The sequence below is a fragment of the Peromyscus californicus genome, unplaced genomic scaffold (assembly GCF_007827085.1).
Source record: "Peromyscus californicus insignis strain IS unplaced genomic scaffold, ASM782708v3 Scaffold_8__1_contigs__length_139910024, whole genome shotgun sequence".
NCBI lineage: Eukaryota > Metazoa > Chordata > Mammalia > Rodentia > Cricetidae > Peromyscus > Peromyscus californicus.
Window position 1 is genome coordinate 126,371,298 of NW_026294606.1, and position 21,407 is coordinate 126,392,704.

At 41.0% G+C, this 21,407-nt stretch overlaps 1 protein-coding gene across 4 annotated transcripts in view; it reads left to right on the top strand.

Moving 5' to 3' along the window:
* Nucleotides 1-897: 897 nt before the first annotated feature.
* Nucleotides 898-21,407, top strand: part of CUNH16orf87 (chromosome unknown C16orf87 homolog) — a 45,248-nt gene continuing 24,738 nt past the window's right edge. Inside the window, exons 1-3 of one of the 4 annotated variants that reach the window (XM_052727449.1) lie at nucleotides 904-1,097; nucleotides 7,492-7,588; nucleotides 20,260-20,442. In XM_052727449.1, coding sequence (XP_052583409.1) covers nucleotides 1,032-1,097; nucleotides 7,492-7,588; nucleotides 20,260-20,442 — 346 coding nt within the window. In that variant the 5' untranslated portion in view covers nucleotides 904-1,031. Of the gene's footprint in view, nucleotides 1,098-7,491; nucleotides 7,589-20,259; nucleotides 20,443-21,407 lie in introns of all 4 variants that reach the window. The other 3 variants (XM_052727451.1, XM_052727453.1, XM_052727450.1) reach the window with 3 other exon arrangements.

Genomic DNA, 21,407 nt, shown 5'->3' on the forward strand with positions numbered 1-21,407 from the left:
CCAGATGTCATCTGGTCCTTTTGATCCAAAGTGGCAGTAGTTTTTGTGTTCCTTCAAGGTGATCCTGGAGACTTCCTTAGGGGGCCATTCTGGAGCAGCAAACCTTTGTGGCAGGATTCTATTCACACAAGCACTTCTTTTAAAAGGATTTACATTTTCACAAGTTTAGATTTTTTTTGACATATGGTGTCTTGCCTTTAGGATACCTTTCCTATGGTACAGAGTACGCGGATGCTTTGTGTCTTCCCTCTTCCTTTTCTGCAACTTTAAACCCAACTCATGCTTCTTTCTTTAACAAACTGTACATTTTAAAAATATCCTTCTATTCTCCCACTATAGATCTGAACAAGAGCAGTACAAGCTGGGATTACAGGAGTGCGTGGCATTTTGTTTCAGTTTTCAAATAATTTAATTTTAATTTTAATCTAATAAGTATCAGTGATACACTGAATCAAAACAGGGCATCCTTTCCACGCCCAGCGCCTCACCTCCCCTAGCCAATAACAAAGCACTGTAGACTGTTCTTGAAGGCAGATATTTCTTATTCAGTGTGCCTGATAGTGGATCGTAGGCAATTATTTATTGAATAATGAACGTTGGATCCTTGACGCTGGGTACCTAGAGGTTTCATCGACTGTCTATTATAATTTCTCACGGATTAGCATTGCTGACATTTACATACAGAGGTATTCGTTGCCAGTATCCATTTTCGTTCTCGAGTTGGGGGGGGGGGGCGGCGGCGGGGCGGCAAGGGGGCGTGCCCAGCACCACGGCCCGGCCCACCGGTGCGTTGGTTGGTGGAGTCTCGCCGAAGCCACGCCCCCGCGCGGTCAGCCGCCGTAGAGGGCGTGTCGATGGGAGTTCCCTGGAAGGGCTGCGGCGCCCCCGCGCCCCCCCCCCCCCCCCCCCCCGCACGCAGCCCCGCGCACGCGCACGCGTGCCTCCACGGCCGGGTCGCGGCTGGAGTGAGGAAGCGCGCTGTGGAGCAGCGGAGCTACGGCGCTGCTTCCACAGCTGCTGAGGAGGGGAGCATGTCTGCAACTCGAGCCAAGAAAGTGAAGATGGCCACCAAATCGTGCCCCGAGTGCGACCAACAGGTGGGCCGGGCCGGCGCGAGCGGGCGGGGCGGGCGGGGCGGGCGGCCGTTGCTCGGCGGCGGTTGGCGGTGCGCGGCGGCCCGCGGCCGGGCGGCGGCGGCGGCGGGGGTCTGGAAGCCGGGACCCGGCGCTGCCCGTTCTGGTCCCCGGCCGGCCCGCGGCCCCCTGCTGCCCCGGGTGGCTTTGTTCGCCGTTGGGAGTGCGGTGCGGCTCCTCAGCTGTCGCCCCCGCCACCTGGGTGGCAGCATAAAGCAGACAAAAGGACAGTAATGGTGCTAACTTTTTGCAAATTTGTGGACTTCCGGAACACCGCAATAAAACCAGTTTTGATGGGTGATTGCTAGTCCTTCCATTACGTTGTTAACGGAACACGATCGAATGAAGTCGGCGTGGAGGCTCTTCCTCTCTGCGTGCGCCCCATCCTACTCGTGCTATTTACTGTTGTAAATTTGGCATGTCTGCTTCCAGATTTTTAAAAAATATATTTATGCGGGTTCGTGAATTTGAAACGAATCGTCTAGATTGAATTCATGGAGTAATAGCTGTAATTTAAAAAAAATAATACATTTTTTCTTTCCTACATTTAAGCACGCCTTATTCTTATTACAGTGTAATGAATTAAAACTCTTTAATTGAAACCATCCTTAAGGCCCTTCATACCAGCATACAGATCTGGGTATACTTATTTTTCCACTGAATGAATCTTTCCAAAATGACTACCTCTCTCTCCTCCCCTCCCCCTTCCTTCTCTCATCCTCTGGAGTAATTTGAAATGGGCGGAGACTTAAGCTGATTTTAATATGTTATTTAGGGTGCGTTCTTGTAGGTTTATCAAATCTTTTAACAAAGTGTTACATGTTTTATTCAGGATGATTTATAGGCAGTGGTAAAAACACTGATCAGGGAAAGTTGTGCAAGTATAGAGTCGATAGAGCTCTGTCAGTATGCAATTTAAAAACAATCATGTGTTAGGTTCATTCTTTCCACCAAACTAAATTTTAACAAACTTGGATTTTGTGGTCAGTTTGTTGGCACATTACTTCCATGCTTAAATAATTCCCAGTTAAGGCTTATATAATATGAATTATGCATTCAGTTTCTGTAGGGCACAGATCCCTGTAAATTCTTTTCTTGTTTTATTTGGCATAAAGTAATCTTTTGGGGGAAAATACCTGTTTTTTAATATCCTGGTTAGGGGCCAGTGAAAGTGCTGCTGCTCCCACCCGACTACCTGGGGTGGATCCCCAGAACACATGTAAAGGGAGAAGAGAACTGGCTGAACAGAGTTGCCCTGTGACCTCCACATTCAGTGCTAAACAGAGATGGGTGTGGGTACAGAAGAAAGCAGACACACCAGAAACCCTGGGTAAAGGAAGAGCAGAAGACAGTGTCGGCGTCCTTGAGACTGCTCAGCACATCAGGGTTTATTCAGAAAGATGTTTATCTTGGTGTACAAATACACATGTATCTCTTTCCATTTTAATTTTATGTGTATGTGTGTTCCTCCATGGGAGTCAGGACAGCCTGTGGCAGTCTGCGCTCTCTCTCTCTCTCTCTCCATCATGTGATGTTTTCAGGGTTGGAATTCAAATTTGGCAGCAGGTGCCCTTACCCTCTGAACCATTTCCAAGGCCTCACATGCATTCCTTCATACAAAATCAGCTTTACCTTGGTTTGTTTTGGCTGCAATAATAAAATACCATTAATGAAATACCAAAAATAATAACCAGCATTAATCAAAGTTCAAGGCCAGGGTGTGTTCTAGTGAGAGTTCTCTTGGCTTGTACATGTCAAGGTGTCTTGCTAGTGTCCTCATGTGGCAAAACGTGCATGCTCTAGTCCCATTATGGTCACTGATCCCATTAGGAGCATCCCCCTTCACTTCAACTCAAGTGTCTTTTGAAAAGCCTTACTTGGAGATCCTGTCACAGTGGTGTTTATGGATTCAGTGGGTAAATTTTGGATAGTGGACACAATTTAGTCCTTTATAAACTAGTACATTGGTTTTGGTTTGTTTTGTCTTTTATTCTCAATACTGAAGAGAATACACATGATGACAAATGAATTTTTGGTATTTCCCAGTGGTAGGGTTGAATCCAGGGCCTTGAGCCCTTTGCTGATTTTTTTTTTTCAAATAATAGTAATTGAGTTGAAGAAAGTAATAGGTTAATTTTAGTTTTCTAATTACTTAAAAAAGTAACTAGAAGCTTGCTGGGCGGTGGTGGTGCATACCTTTAATCTCAGCACTTGGGAGGCAGAGGCAGATGGATCTCTGTGAGTTTGAGGCCAGCCTGGACTACAGAGTGAGTTCCAGGACAGCCAGGGCTACATAGAGAAACCCTGTCTCAAAAAAAAAAAAAAAAAAAAAAAAGAAAAAGTAGAAGCTTTTGGTTTTAAACTAGGAAGCAAATTATAATTGTAAGTAACTTTTTAAACATGACACTAGAATATTGCCAAGATTCGAAGTTACTGCATGAATGTTGAATTAGATTTTTGTGTGTATTTATAAACATAAATGTCAAATCTTTGAAGTGAGATTTCTTCAGTTGACTAGATAGGACCACTTTAAAAAACTGGTACAAGGAAGCCGAAAGCTAGATTTTTAGCACCTTTTTTTTTTTTTTTTTTTTTTTTCCCCTTTCGGTTTTTCGAGACAGGGTTTCTCTGTGTAGCTTTGCGCCTTTCCTAGATCTCACTCTGTAGACTAGGCTGGCCTCGAACTCACAAAGATCCGCCTGGCTCTGCCTTCCGAGTGCTGGGATTAAAGGCGTCGTGCGCCACCACTGCTGGTGATTTTTAGCAGCTCTTAACATCTCTTATGTAGGCCCTTAAAAAAAATACAGTTTTAAAAGTTTTAAACTTTTGTATTCTATACTTTAATGGAGGTCTCATTCACTGACTGGAAAATTACTAAACTATTTTGGGTATATTACTATTCAAGATATTGAACAGTTTCTTTTTTTAGTGTGTCTTTTGGGCTTTGCTTTCCTTTTAAACAATGCACTGTTTTTCCATATCTGTTTCATATCTAGCAAGTGTGTATGTTGTAACCCATACCCGTCTCTGATCTGTTTAACACAGAAGAATCTCAATACTTGCCCTTATTTTGGGCAGATACATTAACATCCGTAGTATATGTCCGAAATCTAAGACAGTGCTAACCCTGTCTGTGCTGTGTTTTTGCATATGTACATGCACCTATAATGAAATCTGTAAATTAGGCATACGTAGTCAATAGCTAATAATTAAACAGAACGATTAGAACAATGTATTCTAATAAAAGTTCTGTGATGTCTTGTTAACGAGAATTCCAGAAATGAAACTGTCTACAAAGGCTGATTGATTCAAACTTCAGTTATGTGGAGAGGGTGGAATGTTACAGGCCCATGCAATGTGAGCTATCTTTAGCCTACAAAAAACTGTTCTCTGCCTTGCTCAGTGTCAGACCTAAATCTGAAAAGATAAAAAGCTTTTGGGATGAATGAACTTAAAAACCTAATTTTCTACCAATCAAAGGGCTAAAAGTTTTATCAGACAGCATCTGAGTCCTATAGTGAAGATTTTTCTGCTTTGCTGTGCCTTCCTACTTAATGTTTTCACTAGTGTGTTTGAGAAGTGCTTTGATCTCTGACTCTGCTCTGTTACTGTGAAAACTTCATGGAACTGCTTTCATGTTGGAACATAGAATTTGGGGTAACCTACATCTGTTCCTAGGCCCTGGTTACTCACATTTAGCTCCAGCATAACTCTTTCTCCTTTTGATGTAAGTGCTGTGTTTTTGCATCAACAACCTCAATCTCTTTCTAAATATCCTTTGCCATTTTTATCCTTCTTATTGACTTTAGGTAACTAAAACCTCAGAAAGGAAAAATAATGAGATTTCTATAAATGAGTCTTCTGTATTGGTTTTAGTTATTTTAGGGATTAAAAAAAAAATACTGTAGTGCCCAAATCTTTTATCTCTCTTTCTCTTTCTTCCTCTCTCTTTGTTTTTGGTCCTGGACAATTTCAAGTCCAAATTTTAGCAGTGCTGTCATTTTTATATCTGTAGGTCCCCCCTCCCCCACAAATATTTGGTGAATGTCTGTTTTGTGCTAGACATGAGTATAGATGTAGTTGGAAGTTTTTCTGTGTCCTGCCTGGTCCCGCAGCCACTCAGACCCAAATAAACATACATACATACAGAGGCTTATATTATTTTCAAACTATGGCCTTGGTGGGCTTCTTGCTAGCTAGCTCTTACATCTTAAATTAACCCATTTCTATGAATCTATACCTTGCCTCGTGGTTTGTGGCTTACCAGTACTTTACATCTTGCTTCTCCTGACGGCGGCTGGCAGCGTCTGCTTCACTCTCCTTTCTCCTCCCCTGTCTCTCTTGGATTTTCCTGTGTGGTTCCATCCTGCCCTGCCATAGGCCAGTGCAATTTTATTTATCAACCAGTCAGAGCAACACATTTTCACAGCAAACAGAAAGACATCCCACAGTATATAGACCTCAGTAATGTGACATTGAACAAATGTGTAGCTGACCCCCTTTTTTCCCTTTCTCTTTAAAATAAACAACCTAAATAATACTTTCCAAAGAATGAATTGATGAATAATAAATCTTAGTAAACAATACTTCGGATGTTTTCCCTTTAAAAAATTGGAAGTATAGCATTAGAACTTAAATTTTTATCTTAAAATGAAATTTAAGGGGTGTTTAGGGCATTTGTATAAATAATTTAATGAGACTCACATTATTCAAGTTGTCCAACCTGTTTGAAGATTCTTTTTATAGGATCTGGCTGTGGTGGGTTTTTTTTGGTTTTGTTACAGATTTTTGGGGCAGGAGTTGAGAGGGACATTCCACTTTTAAACAGGACTTTAGAATGCATTAACTCTGTTGTAGGAAAGTGTCTTGAGTTGAACTCATTAAAGAAAAATCATCTCATCAGTTGAATTAGTCATTGGGCACCTGAGTCTCAAAGTCAATCTTCACCTGTTAATTGTGGAAACAGGTTTCTAATGATTTCGTTTTCTTCATATTTTTCTTTTGGTGGTATTCAGTGTTGAACCTGGGGTCTTGTACATGCTAGGCAAGTGCTCTGCCACTGAGCCATTACATTCCTAACTTTAATTTTTTGAGACAGTGTCTAAGTAGGCTGTCTAAACTAAATTTGAACTGATTGTATAGCCCAGACGGGCCTTGAACTTGGGGCTACCTGCCTTAGCCTCCTGTGCTAATAAGGTTATAAGCCCACATCACTGGGTTCTACTGTTCTCTCCTTTTTAAATTAATTGACTAATTAGTTAGGTTATAGTGTGTGTGTGTGTGTGTGTGTGTGTGTGTGTGTGTGCGCGCGCGCGCGCGCGCGCGCGCGCGTGCGTGCAAGCATGTGTGCTCCCATATGTGTATGGAGAGTACAGCCCTTCAGGGTTGGTTCTCTCCTACCCCTTACCTGGTATTGAACTTAGGTCATCAGACTTGCAAGATCTTGTAGGCCCCATTTGTTGTCTGTTAAGTGTAAATTAAAGATCTTACGTTGTGCAGGACGGTTATCCATGCTTGCAATCTCAGCACTTGGCAGGGAGAGGCAGGAGAATTAAGAATTCAGGGGTAGCTTTTGCCATACATAGCCCGGCCAGTCTAGACCACACGAGACCCTGTCTCCACCAGCAAAACCAGGGCAGCTGAGGTGCTTCAGTGGGTGAAGGTGTCTGCATGAATGCAAGCCTTATGCCTTGAATTTGAAGCCAAGTAAAAGTGGAAGGAGAGGATGGACTTTACAGTGTCCCCACCTCTCTCCTACACATGTACACACTAGTAATAATAAGTTTTTAAAAATGAAAAAGAGCCAGTGTTCAGTACCCTTTTTTTTGGATTTTCAAGACAAGGTTTCTCTGTACAGCCCTGGCTGTTCTGGAGCTCACTCTGTAGACCAGGCTGGCCTTGAACTCCCAGAGATCTGCCTGTCTCTGCTGATTAAAGGCATGTGCCACCATGCCCGGCCCAGTGTTCAGTACTTTAATGCAAAAAAAAAAAAAAAGAGCCTGTTTTTCCTCCTGTGCTGTTAACCCTCAGTTTATGTTCTGCTCACATGACCAGTAGTTGGTTTGGATCCATTTCTTGTTTTTTCTTTCTGTGAAATGTAGCTGATCTAATTTTTCAGTTTCCATTATCATTATTACACACGCTGACATTGCGTTAGTATTTATCACAGTGGTACCATAAGGTATTTCAGTGTCATAAGCACTAGGAAAATGTGAATGTTTGTGAAATGATAACTATCTCAAAGTGGTTTTCATTTAATCTGTGGTTCTTCAAGCAGTTTATTACCGAGAGACTTCCTAAGTCCTGAGAAATCTAACAATGGGAGAAGAGTAATCCAAGTTTTCTTTTTTCCCTGCAGATTCCTGTTGCATGTAAATCATGTCCCTGTGGTTACATATTTATTAGCAGAAAACTACTGAATGCAAAACATTCAGAGAAATCACCATCTTCTACAGGTAATTGTGAAAATTAAACACAACACCCTTGAAAACCAGCTTGTGACATGGGTTCATTTCACTTAAATGTGAACTCCCTTAGAATATTGATAGAGTTTGTGATACAGTTTTAATTTATTTGTATCTATTTAAATTTTTTATAAAAACATTAAAAATGGCTTACTAAGAGTGATAATTATGTAAAGTGAAGGACAGCTTATAGTCTACCATTTGATGGTTCTGATCTGTGGTGGCCCAGTCCCTCTCCAACATATCCCTTGCTCTTCTTGTCTCCCACTGCCGCTCTTAGTGACTGTCCTGTCGGTGGAATCACAGTATGTGAGACTCTTTGTCTGGCCTCTGTCATTGAACAAAGTATTTAACATTTACTTTGTGTTTTTTGCTCAGTAGTGTTCTTTATATGGATATGCCTCCATTTATCACTTCACCTACTGGTGAACCATTGTCTTTATTTTTGTTCCCTTTCATAATGCTAGTAGAATTTGTAATAACTTTGAAGGTTTTTTTTGTTTAATTATAATTTTTTTTTTTGAGACAGGGTCTCTCTGTGTAGCTTTGCGCCTTTCCTGGAACTCACTTGGTAGTCCAGGCCTCGAACTCTTCACGATTATAATTACATCATTTCCCCTTCTCTTTCCTTCCTCCCTCCCCTCCCTGTACAACCCCTTGTTCTTTCTCAAAATCCTGACCTTTTTTCTTTAATTGTTGTTGAATGTATGTGTGTGTGTGAGAGAATGTATTCCTAAATATACAAATACAGCCTGCTCAGTCCATATAATATTAATTGTATGTGTGTGTTTTCAGGCCTCACCATATGATATTAGATAACCAATTGGCATGCCCCTCCTTGAGGAATACTGTTTCTCTCACTCTCAGTATTCCTTAGCTTTGTCTAGGGTTGAGGCCTCATGAACTTCCTTTTCCATGTTAGCTTATCTATTGGTTTCACCCCTGTTCAGGTTTTGTGTAGGCAAGCCATGCTGGTGAGACTTCACGGGTGTAGTTTCTCTGACATTGCTTTTTTTTTGTTTTTTTTCGAGACAGGGTTTCTCTTGTAATTAAGTCTGGACCTGCAGCCTTCCAACCTTTCCACAGCCAGGGAAGTTCTGTTCAGTTAATCTGCCTTGCACAATGCTCACTGGAAAGTGTGGATTCTTTTCAGAACCTTTTGTTCACAGTACTTACAGGATAGTACGAGGCAGAGCCTTTTGATCGCACAATCTTCAAGCAGTTGTTAGAAGTTTTAAGGGTACCTAGCCTAATACCTGTAGTTCTTTTTGAATAGGCACTTAGAGTCCCAATTGCTTATAAGCACAAAGAATTATGTAAATTTTTAAGGCAACATATTATAATAGCAAATGTTAACAACCATATGTCATGAGTAGGAGATTGGTTAAAATTCGGTAGATCTTTTAGAGAACACTATGTACTAGTTAGAATGATGATAATTTTTATGTACTGACCATGGAAAACTTTTCAAAGTTTATATGGTGGCATATACCTTTAATCCTAGCCCTTAGCACTGGGGAGTGAAAATATATATAAATGACCTATTATATAAAGTGAGGAATTTTTAAATGTTTAAAATAAATTTTGGTGAAAGGAAGAAGAAGTAAGTGTTATAAATAAAGGTGTATTAAGAAGTGATGGGGCCAGTGAATTTGATCTGAATTTGATCCCCAGATCCAGATGGTGGAAGGAAAGAACCAGCTTTCTCAAGTTGTCCTCTGACCTGCACCATGGCACATCTGTGCATATACATGCCCACAAAAACACACATACTATATACACACACACACACACACACACACACACACACACACACATGCCCACAAAAACACACATACTATACACACACACACACACACACACACACACACACACACACACACACACAATAAAAAATGTTTTGTGCAGGAACCTAGAACCTAAGGCAGTTATTCTTTGACATATTTCCAAATAAGGTATGTGTTGCAGTTTTGTTTTGTTTTGTATGAAATAGGTTAAGTTTTTTTTGTTTTGTTTTGTTTTGTTTTGTTTTTTGTTTTTAACATTAATTCAGGGGACTGGAGAGATGGGTCAGTAGTTAAGAACACTGGCTACTCTTCCAGAGGACCTGGGTTCAATTCCCAACATTTATATGAGGCTCACAACCATCTGTAACTTTAGTTCCAAGTTTCTTCTGGCCTCTGGGGGCACTGTATGCATGTAGTACATAGAAATACATTCAGACAAAACACTTGTACATATAAAGTAATAATATAAAAATTCTTACTAAGTCAGGTTTTCATTTCTAAGTTGAATGGTTGACTGAGAGTTTAAAAAGTATCCTAGAAGGGGTAGAGATGTAGATTAGTGGGAGAAAACCTGCCTTGCATACACAAGGCCTTAGACTTAATGCTTGTCATTGTTGTTTTTAGTACTATTTCGTATATATGTATGTGTGCTAACACCTATGCGCTACGTTGAGCATGGAAGTCAGATGGTAGCCTTTAGAAGTTGGTGCTTTCTTTCCACCATAGATGCAGGGATTAAACTCAGGTTGTCAGGCTTGTACATCAAGCATCTTTACCCACTGAGGCCCCTCTCCCCCCCACACAAAGCTTTGTAGTTAAATTTGAAATTGAGGTGTAGCTAGAATTTCCTGCCTGGCCCACAGTCAGGACAAATCTCTCTCACCTGCCAGTCCCACAGCTGCTCAGACCCAACCAAGTAAACAGAGACTTATATTGGTTACAAACTGTATGGCCGTGGCAGGCTTCTTGCTAACTGTTCTTACAGCTTAAATTAATCCATTTCCATTAATCTATACCTTGCCACATGGCTCGTGGCTTACCGGCATCTTCACATGCTGTTTGTCATCGTGGCGGCTGGCAGTGTCTCTCTGACTCAGCCTTCCACTTCCCAGCTTTATTCTCCTCCTTGTCCCGCCTATACTTCCTGCCTGGCCACTGGCCAATCAATGATTTATTTATTGACCAATCAGCAACACATTTGACATACAGACCATCCCACAGCACTTCCTCTTTCTTTCTTTCTTTCTTTCTTTCTTTCTTTCTTTCTCTCTTTCTTTCTTTCTTTCTTTTTTTTTTTTTCCAAAAAGGAAGGTTTTATCCTTAACAAAGTAAAATTACATATAATTTGGGAATTTGAGCGTAGCTTCTCTTACTACTTCCTGCTGGAGGGGGGCGCTGTATCTTATGGGGACACAAAGAAAATTTTAGGATTATGGAGTAGTCTGTGAGGCTGTATCGTCTGAGCCAGTTGCCTTGAAACGGTTCTGGATGTTGGATCATCTGGGCCATGGTGTCATCGGAGACCTTTCAGGTGGTCTTGGCTGGTCAAACCTGATGTATCTTAATCTGGAACAAATCCATAGCCTCTGGCTTTCTGTGGAAACAAAAGCAGAGCCTCTTTTCCAAAGCAACATATCCTTATATCCAAATTTTGAAGTCAAGGTACCTGTAAAATACACATTTTGGTTTACCTCAACATCTTTTACGATCAAATGTTTTTCTGCAGTTAAAAATCCCAAAGACAACACAATCCAGATTCTCTGTGTAATATTCATCTTCACATGGCTTATTCTTTATATTAATTTTACTGTCTCTTTAAAGACTTTATTTTTTAAAACTAGGTATTTGTTTATATAACTGTATATATCACCTTTTTTGTCTCTTTCAAGCCTACGTATATTTTACACACATTATAAAGCATTACATCTGAATCTGTCTTATTGTGAATCTATTGCTTTAAACTGCAGCAGCTGTGGCTGCTGGCTCCGCCCACCTCAGCTTCCCAACATGGCGGTGGTACGTTTTCCACCAGCTCTGGGAGCTATCGTGGGTCTATGCTTTTATCCAAGCAGCGTGTAGCCCAGAAACTTCTTTTTTTGTTTTGTACTAGCAAAGGCTAAATCCACCACGCAGCTTAATGTGCCACTTGCAGAGGCCTCATTCCCGCCATACGGCAGGTCAAGCGTGCACGCTAGGAACCCACAAGTAGCTCAAACCGGCAGCTGCCGCTCATTTGAGAGAGACAATTAGGAACTGTTTTAACTCCGTTTTAGAATCTTTTTTCTCAGTTTTTAGGTGGAAACTCTTGCCACCACGTTGGACGCCATTGAGGCTATTGCTATATAGCCTCTGCTGGCCTAGAATATGGTGTTAGCAGAGGATGGTCTCAGTCTTCCAAGTGCTAATATTTGTAGGCAGACACCACCACATCCAGTGCTTAAGGGATTGATTGCTTTAAAAGAGGAATTAAAGGATACACTGTATTTCTTAAAACTGTGAATCTGTACCAAATCTGCATTTATTTACTTGTGTGTGGGGGACACATGTCATGACATGCATGTTAGAGACTGGGTAAGAAGACAATATGCCAAAATTGGTCCTCTCCTTTCACTATGTGGGTTCCAGGGATCAAAACACTCCTTCCCACTGAGCCATCTCACTCTCCCTGGAGTAGTTCTGAATCATCTATTTAGCCAACTGCTGTTACTAAGGGAAGTATTAATTAACTCAGTTTGTTCCATATCTTTAACTTTTATTTTCCAGATGTAGATTCTCATCAGAGGTGCCATTTTACAGTTGATTCCTGACTGTATCTGTTTTCCTTTCTAGAATTTTAATTATAAGACTTGTAGAAGAAAATGTAAATGAATTCTAAGTCAAATTTAGTTATAAGACTTCCTTTAAAGGTGAGAAAAATATTCAAGACAATTAAAACGGGAATTCACTAATATTTTACCTGTTCACTTCTCAGTGGGTAGATGTTTAGTCAAATTACCACCTTATTTTTTTATTGAGAGCAGGATAAATAGGACAATGAATTCACATGAACAGGCAAAGGCCAACAAGCAAACAAACAAATAAAAAATCTTAAAATGATAAATTCACTTTAATTCAAGAGAGAGATACAGCACTCAGGAGGCCAAGGTGTGTAGTCGGATTTTTCTTTGGGCCACCAGTTCACAAATAATGACACAGAGACTTATCATTAATTATTAAAGCCTGACCTTTAGCTTAGGCTTATTCCCATCTAGCTCTTATAACTTAAATCAACCTGTTTCTATTCATCTATGTTCTGTCACATGGCTTGGTTACCTCGCCTCTGTACTACTGTATGTCCGACTTCTTCAGTGTCTTGTTGGCATCTCTTGAGCACCTAGATTCATCCCGAGTCCCCCTCTCTGCCCAGAATCCTGCCTATTCTCTCCTGCCTAGCTGTTGGCTAGTCAGCTCTTTATTAAACCAGTCACAGTGACACATCTTCACACAGTGTAAACCACGTATTCTGCAACAAAGGTGGGAAGATTGAGAGTTATAGGCCAACCACCCTTGATCTCTAAGAACAGTGTCAGGGGCTCCCTTTTTGTGGGTTCTTAGTCTTGTTAATAAAATAATTTAAAGCCAGGTGGTGGTGGTGCACACCTTTAATCCTAGCATTCAGGAGGCAGAGGCAGGCAGATGTCCGTGAGTTCAATGCCAACCTGGTCTACAGAGTGAGTTCCAGGACAGCCAAGGCTGTTACACAGAGAAACCCTATCTTGGAAACAAAAAAATTAAAAACAGAGTCAGAAGAAAGTTCAAGAACTATTTTTGTTAGTTGAGAGGAAAAACACAGGGCAGGCAAGCTGTAAACCAAGCAGCTTGATTGTTTTAAGGTCTCCTGTGCAGTTTTGCGTTGGAATTTCTTCCCGCCATACTCTCAAGATAATTGTATATTCATTCATTCATTCATTCATTCATTCATTCTTTGTCTTCCCCACCCCACCGTGTGTGTGTGTGTGTGTGTGTGTGTGTGTGTGTGTGTGTGTGTGTGTGTGTTTTTCTGAGACAGGGTTTCTCTGTGTAGCTTTGCACCTTTCCTAGAACTTACTTGGTATCCCAGGCTGGCCTTGAACTCACAGAGATCCACCTGGCTCTGCCTCCCGAGTGCTGGGATCAAAGGCGTGCGCCACCACCGCCTGGCATGTGTGTGTGTTTTAATCACATGTGTTTCTATTTCTGGAACAAATTTATCAGAAGTTGTTTCATACCTAGAAAGTTCTAGAAAAAACCACCATGTGGCATTGTATTTCCTATCTTGTATTGTGACATTAACACTAATATTACTCTAATTTTTCCTTGGTTTGCAGTGTTTTCTTTTAGGGTTAGGGGTGTAACTCAAGGTAGAAAGTCCACCTAGCATGCATGTATACATATATACAAGTCTTCCACTTGAAGCTCAAGGCTTCTACTACTTGGGGCAGTTTTTACTTATCTTTTAAAAATTAACTATTTTTTGAAGACAGAGTTGAATGTATCCTGAGTTCAACTCAAGATTACTTTGTTTTTTTTTTTTTTGTTTTTTTTTTTTTTTTTGGTTTTTCGAGACAGGGTTTCTCTGTGTAGCTTTGCGCCTCTCCTGGAACTCACTTGGTAGCCCAGGCTGGCCTCGAACTCACAGAGATCCGCCTGGCTCTGCCTCCCGAGTGCTGGGATTAAAGGCGTGCGCCACCACCGCCCGGCTCAAGATTACTTTGTAACCAAAGATGATCTCCAACTCCTCTACCTCTCAAGCATCTAGGATGACAAGTGGTGCTGGAGGTCACACCTAGGTCCTTGTGCATTCTAGGCAAACACTCTTATCAACTGAACTGCCCTCGGAGCAGTTTAAAATCATTGTTTCTTTTTTTCTTCTCCTCTTTGTTATTCTTGTGTATTTAGTGGGTGATATGTCAGTTTACAGACCACTCAGAGTTGGTAACTTCGTGGCTATAGTTATTTACTTAGTGAGGAAGGGTGAAGGATTGGGCTCCTTTCTCACAGGAAAGATAGGGCTGCCATACTTCTTAGAAGGTAACTTTTGTATCTGTTTGTATCCCATAAACATTCCTACACAGGAAGAACATGGAAGGACAGAAAAATAAAGGGACATAATAGCCATGTTTAAAGAAAAACCTTTCTGGAAACCTTACTAGTTCCACTAAATGTGTTAGTCAATGCTAGTTTTCCTGGCCACATTCCTTGCAAGAGAGTCTTGAGAGAGTGTAACAGTTTGTTAACAGCTGTCAGGCTGGGTATGGTGGTGCACATTTTTAATCCCAGCACTGGGGAGACAGAGGCAGGTGGATCTCTCTGAGTTCCAGGAAGGCCACGGCTACATAATGACCCTTTCTTCAAACAAACAAAACAAAACCCAAACAACACCCCCAAAACGAATAACAGTTTTGTCATAGGTATGTTACAGATTTATTGGGTGTTTTCTTCATTTTTTGTCACTGTATTAGTTACTTTTCTTGTTGCTGTACCAAAATATTTGATAGAAAGCATTAAGGGATGTATGTTTATTTTGGCTGACAGTTGTAAGAGGCACAGTCCATGAGGACCGGGAAGGCATGGTAAATGGGAGTGTGAGGTCAGAAAAGAGAGAGTAGATAGGAAGTGGAACTGGGCTATACAACTTTAAAGCATGCTCACAGCAATCCACTTTTCCCAGCAAGCCTTCACCTCCTAAATATTCCACAACTTTCCAGAACAGTAGTTAGGTGCCAAGTATTCAAACACATGAACTTATAGGAGACATTTCACATTCAAAATGCAACCTTCTGCCCCGGCACCCATGTGCTCATGACCATGTCATTATGGAACATGTATCTATTTCAACTTCCTAAGTCTTCATAGTGTTGAATAATCCTAGCATTGTTCAAAAGCCAAATTATCTGCTAAGACTCAAGAGAGTCTATTAACTGAACCCCTGCAAAATTAAAAAAATGAAACAAAAACCAAACTGTTAGATAACTATAGTATACATTCCAAAAAGAAGAAATGAGGGCGAAGCAGGGAAGGATCAGACCGAAGCAGGATGGAAACCCTCCAGGGAAAGCACCAAAACCGGAAGCTCCATGCCTGGCATCTGGTGCTTGTAAAGGAGTCAGCTGAACTCCACAGGGGTTGCATAACCTTGCCTGTCCTTCTGTCTCTGTCACTTGTAGCACATACAGCCTCTCACTTGGCCTTACTATACTGCATGCCTGCAGCTTTCTTTCCAGGACTTCTTGTGTCCTGGGGTCTCTATTGGAGCTCAGGCTTTAATTTCCAAGGTTAATGTAATGGCTTCTTGGTGCCTCCTTGTCCATCCAACCCTGTTACTCTCCCTGGCCTTAGTGGCTTTCTGGAACATTTCACAGGCCTTTATAAACACTTCCTTTTGCATTTTTCATTCCTACAAAACTAGTACCACGTAGACAATAATGCCAAGTCCTATTGCCAGTTTAGATGTAGCCTGACTCCTTGGGCTAGAGTTGGAGCCACCTCTGTGCCTTTGCAATTGAATCTGAGAAAGCGTTGTGTTAGGTGGATCCCTTCAGCAGCGTTCCCAGGTCAGTCTTGACTCATTCAGGTGAATTTGGGTTTTTCACAAGATGAGGTGGGCCCTCAGTGGGTGATGGCTTGCCCTCCAGCACCTTTCCTGACCCACTGCAGACTAGAGGTCTCTTTCTAGTGACACCAATCTCTAGCAAAGACACTTTGTCTGCACCATCATTGTCTACAAATTTAAGCTTGCATTCCTTTCCTCACAAAACTGCACACTTTGTCTTTCTGCTTCATGTGTTTTCTCCCTGTAGACCAGTGACTGTTTCATGGCCTGAATGTTACTCTGCTTGAAATTTCCTTGAGAAATAAATTAATTCATTAGTTTTGAATTCAGTCTTGCTCAGCATCTCAATATAGGTGCAGAATGTAGCCAGATTCTTTGCCACTGTTTAACAAACATGACTTTTAACTCAGTTCTCAGTAGAATCCTTGCTCCCTTCTGAAAGCTCGTGGTCTTTTAAATTCTTAGCCTATTAGTGTGGTGGTATTGTGTTCCCCAAAATATTGTACACCCTAATAAATTTATCAGAGACAGAACAGCCACTAGATACAAAGGCTAGAAAATGGTGGCACTCACACCTTTAATCCTAGCACTCCAGAGGTAGAAATCCCTCTGGATCTCTGTGAGTTCAAGGCCACGTTGGAAACGGCCAGGCATGGTGACACACGCCTTTAATCCCAGAAAGCGAGCCTTTAATCCCAGGGAGTGGTAGTAGAAAGCAGAAAGATATATAAGGCGTTAGGACCAGAAACTAGAAGCATTTGGCCTGGTTAAGCATTTGGCTGGTTAAGCTTTCAGGCTTTTAGCATCACAGTTCAGCTGAGAGCCATTCGGATATGAGGACACAGAGGCTTCCAGTCTGAGGAAACAAGATCAGCTGAGAAGTTGGCCAGGTGAGGTTAGCTGTGGCTTGTTCTGTCTCTATGATCTTCTAGTGTTCACCCCAATAACTGGCCTCAGGTTTGATTTTATTAATAAGAACTTTTAAGATTCATGCTACATATTAGTCTCTAGGTTCTAGTAGGCCTCTCTAGTCTGTAGCTCCACACTCTTCTGTTTCTCCTGCAGAACAGTTCCAAATGCTTAAGAACCACATGGTAATATTATCCACAGTTTGTGTGTGTGTGTGTGTGTGTGTGTGTGTGTGTGTGTGTGTGTGTGTGCGCATGCATGCATGTGTGCGTGAGTGTGCACTGAATCATTTGTGTAGTTCTCTTCTTTTTAGGAATCACCATACCTCCTACACTTATATTTCTACTAATAATGCCCAGAAGCGCCCTTCATCAACACTTTCAGTTTTCTGTTTTTGTTTTATGTTAATATCCTAATGATGGTGTCTTTGTATAGTTTTGATTGGGTTTTTCTGTTTTTTTTTTCCTCTTAAAAACAATTTAAAAATTAATGTGTTATGTATGTGTCTGTATGTGGGTATTTGCATGTGCACACAAATGCTCCCAGAGGCTAGAGGTCAACCTTAGGTATCATTTCTTATGGGCTATCCACTTGTTCTTTGAAGCTGTATTAGTACAGGCGAGTTTGTAAAAAGAAGCTTATGTGACTCATGCTTCCGAGAAGGCCGAGAAAGTCTAGTAGGCATTCAGTTCCAGAGAAGAGCTTCATGTTGAGATGGCCGGCATCAGGGGTTGTAGAACGTTCTGCATCACAGGACTGAGCCTGGCCTGGTGTGGCCTGTGTGTCAAAGAACATGGAAGCAGGAAGCAGATAGGAACATAAACTAATACCCCTTCCCTATTCTGGCGCTCTGCCACAGCAGGTACTTGTCAGTTCTTTGTCCTAAGAGACAGATTGGGATGTGTGTGACCCAATTGAGGCAGGGAGGGAGAGAAAGGAGGTAGGTAGCTATAGGACCTGGGATCTAGGTAATAATTTTGTTTTATGAGACAAGATATTTTAATAGGACCTGTGGCTTTCTGATTACAGTAGAGTAGCTGGCTGGCAAGCCCCAAGGATCCTCCTGTTGTCACTCCAGTTTTGGGGTTACAAGCAAATGTTACCGTGCCCATGTTTGTGTGTGGGTGCTGAGGGTCAAACTTGAGTCCTCATGCTGTGTGACAGGCACTTCGCTGACTAAGCTGCCTCGTCAATCCCTAAAACAAGACCTTAAAAACTGTAACACCATACTGTTATAAGACATTAACAATAATTCCTTAATAGTGACATCCAACTTTCTTAGTTAGGGTTTCTGTTGCTTTGAAGAGACACCATGATCACAGCAACTCTTAATAAGGGAAACATTTAATTGGGGCTGGCTTACAGTTTCAGAGGTTTAGTCCATTATCTCCATCAGACATGGTACTGGAAAAGGAGCCAAGAGTTCTACATCCAGATCAGCAGGCAGCAGGAAGAGAGAGAGAGAGAGACACTGGGCCTGGCTTCTGAAACCTCAAAGCCCACCCAGTGACACTCTTCTTCCACCAAGGCTACACCTCCAATAATGCCACTCTCTGAGTCAGTGGGGGCCATTTTCATTCAGACCACCACACCAACTTATGTTCATATTTCTGTTTTCCCACTGTCCTAGTTTTCTTTCTGTTACTTTGATAAAATACTGACAAAAAAAAAAAAAACAAAAAACCAAAACAACTTTGTTGTGCTTGTATCCCAGTGTTGCAGGCTATCACATTCCTTGGGTGACCTGTTTTTTTTATAAGTTGAGAGTTGGATCTAAAATGATGAGGCTGGCTTTCAGTGTCGATACTCTTTGGCAAACATGTTGAACATTCTTTAGACTTTAGACTTTCTGCAAGAAGTATGACAAGCACCAGCCGCACAAAGTGACGAATTAGAGAAAGGCAGAAGACTCTTGGTATGCCTAGGGAAATTGGCACTGTGACAGGAAACAGTGTGACTGCAATGGGCGGACTAAGCCTATTCTCAATAAAAAGGCTTAAGACTACAGAGAAGAGTGTGTCGAGCCTGACTCTAGATCTAAGGGAATGCTGGCCATTAAGAGATGTGAGCATTTGAACTGGGAGGCTGTAACAGGAGAAAGGGCCAGTGGTCCAGTTCTAAGCTGATTTTGTTATAAAGACAATAAAATCACAAGCTTTTACTCAAAGCAAACAAAAACCCATGAGACCGGATTCTTTATTTTTATTTTTTCCTGACTCTAATAGGTACTTCAAGCCTGTCTGTCTTTTAGAGATGCTAACAGTTGTTGATGTTTAATAATTCATTGCAAGTTAAAAAGTGGTGACACTTTGGTTCTAGCACTCATTTATTTAGTAGGTTTAATAACTTAAGAATGAAAAATTTCTCTTTGTCTGTTCTTTGTCTACCAAATGATGTGGTCTGAATAGAAAGATAGAAACAGGTTCTTTTAACTGGGCAGTTGTGGCACTCACACCTTTAGTCCCAGCACTTGAGAGGCAGAGGCAGACAGATCTCTGAGCTCTGGCTGTCCTGAAACTATGAAGACCAGGCTGACCTCAAACTCACAGACATCCACCTACCTACCTCTGCCTCCTGAGGGCATGTACCACTACCTCCTCAACCCCAACACATTTTTTTTTTCAAGATAGTCTCGCTGTATAGCTCAGACTGGTCCTGAAGTTTCCACCTTTTCACCTTTTATCATTGTGATTTTAGGTATTTGGGGAGTTAACTTTCTGGCTTTTAAAGTTAGATGTATATTGAAGTAAAAAAAATCTTAATCTAACATTTTGGTTTGGTGTAGGGGGAATGGCTTCTTGCGTAATGAAATCACTCTATTAGCAAAGTTCCTGGATTTCGTTTCCTCTATGGAAGAAATTCTGTTCCGTCAATGATCACCTTCTTTGTGGTTTAAGCGAACATTCCTATTTTCTGTGCTTTAAAACCATGTTGTCTGGTTGCTCTGTGGTTGGTTTGTATTGTAACCTTTGCTGTGCCAAAGGCTAGTTTTGTGGCTCATGTTTCACATCCGTAGTTCAACCTGTAATTTAGGGAGGGGTAGGAAGCAGTGGGTTTCCCCCTTTCCGTGTATTTCACTATGTTAAACTTGCAAATGGTGATAAAAAAAAAAGTGGAAAGGTTGTTGTGGAGTTGTTTAGACCTAAGGGGATGAAATTAGTAAGTTACCAAATGAAGAAATTTATTTTCTCTTACAAGATTTTTTCTACCTACGTAGATCTGAATTCTGTTGTTTCTTTGTTTTGTGTGAGTATGGGGGGATACGGCTAGATTTTACAAAAGTACACGATATGCCGGGAAGTGTGTTTTTTAGAAAGTAAAAGGAAGTTGATGAAAACTTGGGCAGACAGTTGTTGTGGAGTCCTAAAATAAATCACTTTTATTCATCCATACAGAAAACAAGCATGAGGCCAAGAGGAGGCGAACAGAGAGAGTTAGGAGAGAGAAGATAAATTCTACAGTAAATAAGGATTTAGAAAACAGAAAGAGATCTCGAAGTAACAGCCATTCAGATCATATCAGACGAGGAAGAGGAAGACCTAAAAGTACATCTGCCAAAAAACATGAGGAAGAAAGAGGTATGGCTAAGTCCCGGCAGCCCTGTTCAAGTAGTAAATTGATAAGAGACGTAATTAGAACGTGGTGGAAGCTTTGAGCTGTTGGACTTAAAAAATACTACAACTCATAGTTTGTGAATTGTGAAAGAAAAAAAAGTTTTTGTTTTTTTTTTTTAATTGCAGTGCTGGGTTTTGAGTCCAGTACACAGGCCAGATAAACTTCTACTACTGAGCTACACTCTGAGCCCTTATATTCCTAGTTTTAAAATCAAAACAAAACAAAACAAAAAAGCAAATTCTTCCTAGAAACCTGAAGGCTTACATTAGGTAAAATCCACATTGTTAACTGGTAGTAAAAAAGTTCAAAGATAATTGTATATATATGTCTTTCAGATATCAATAAAAATGATTGTACCTTTTTTTTTTTTTTTTTTAAAGACTGGTCTAAGCAGTTATTTTAAACTGTTTTTACTGTGGATTTAAAACATCTTTTTAAAGTGATGTTTGGTATGCATTTTTTAATTGCACTTTGGAAGGTTTGCATGCTTCCTATACAACTGGCATAGTATGTTCTTGATCCAAAGAGTGTTCTGTCTCCCCTTACAAGTCTTTTTCTTTTGATAAGTAGTGTTTCTACTCATATGTTATTTCTAGACTTCTGCTTCTCTTTTCCCTTATTTGTACATCTTTTAGAAAGTTTTATCATGGAAAAATTTCAGCATATAAAAGAGCAAGAAGTAGCCTGGGGTTAGAGGGGTGGGGTGGTGCAGAGACATGTGGAATTCTGAGTTCCAGGCCAGCCTGGTCTACAGAGCTAGTTCTAGGACAGCCAGAGTTACACAGAGAAACCCTGTCTCAAAAAGACACGCCCCACTAAAGTGTAAGAAGAATGATATGATGAGCCCCTGTAATACCTGTATGAAAATTGAGACTTTGAAGCCAATAATTAGTGGAGTTGGGTAGCTGCTCTTTGTATTTATTTAGAA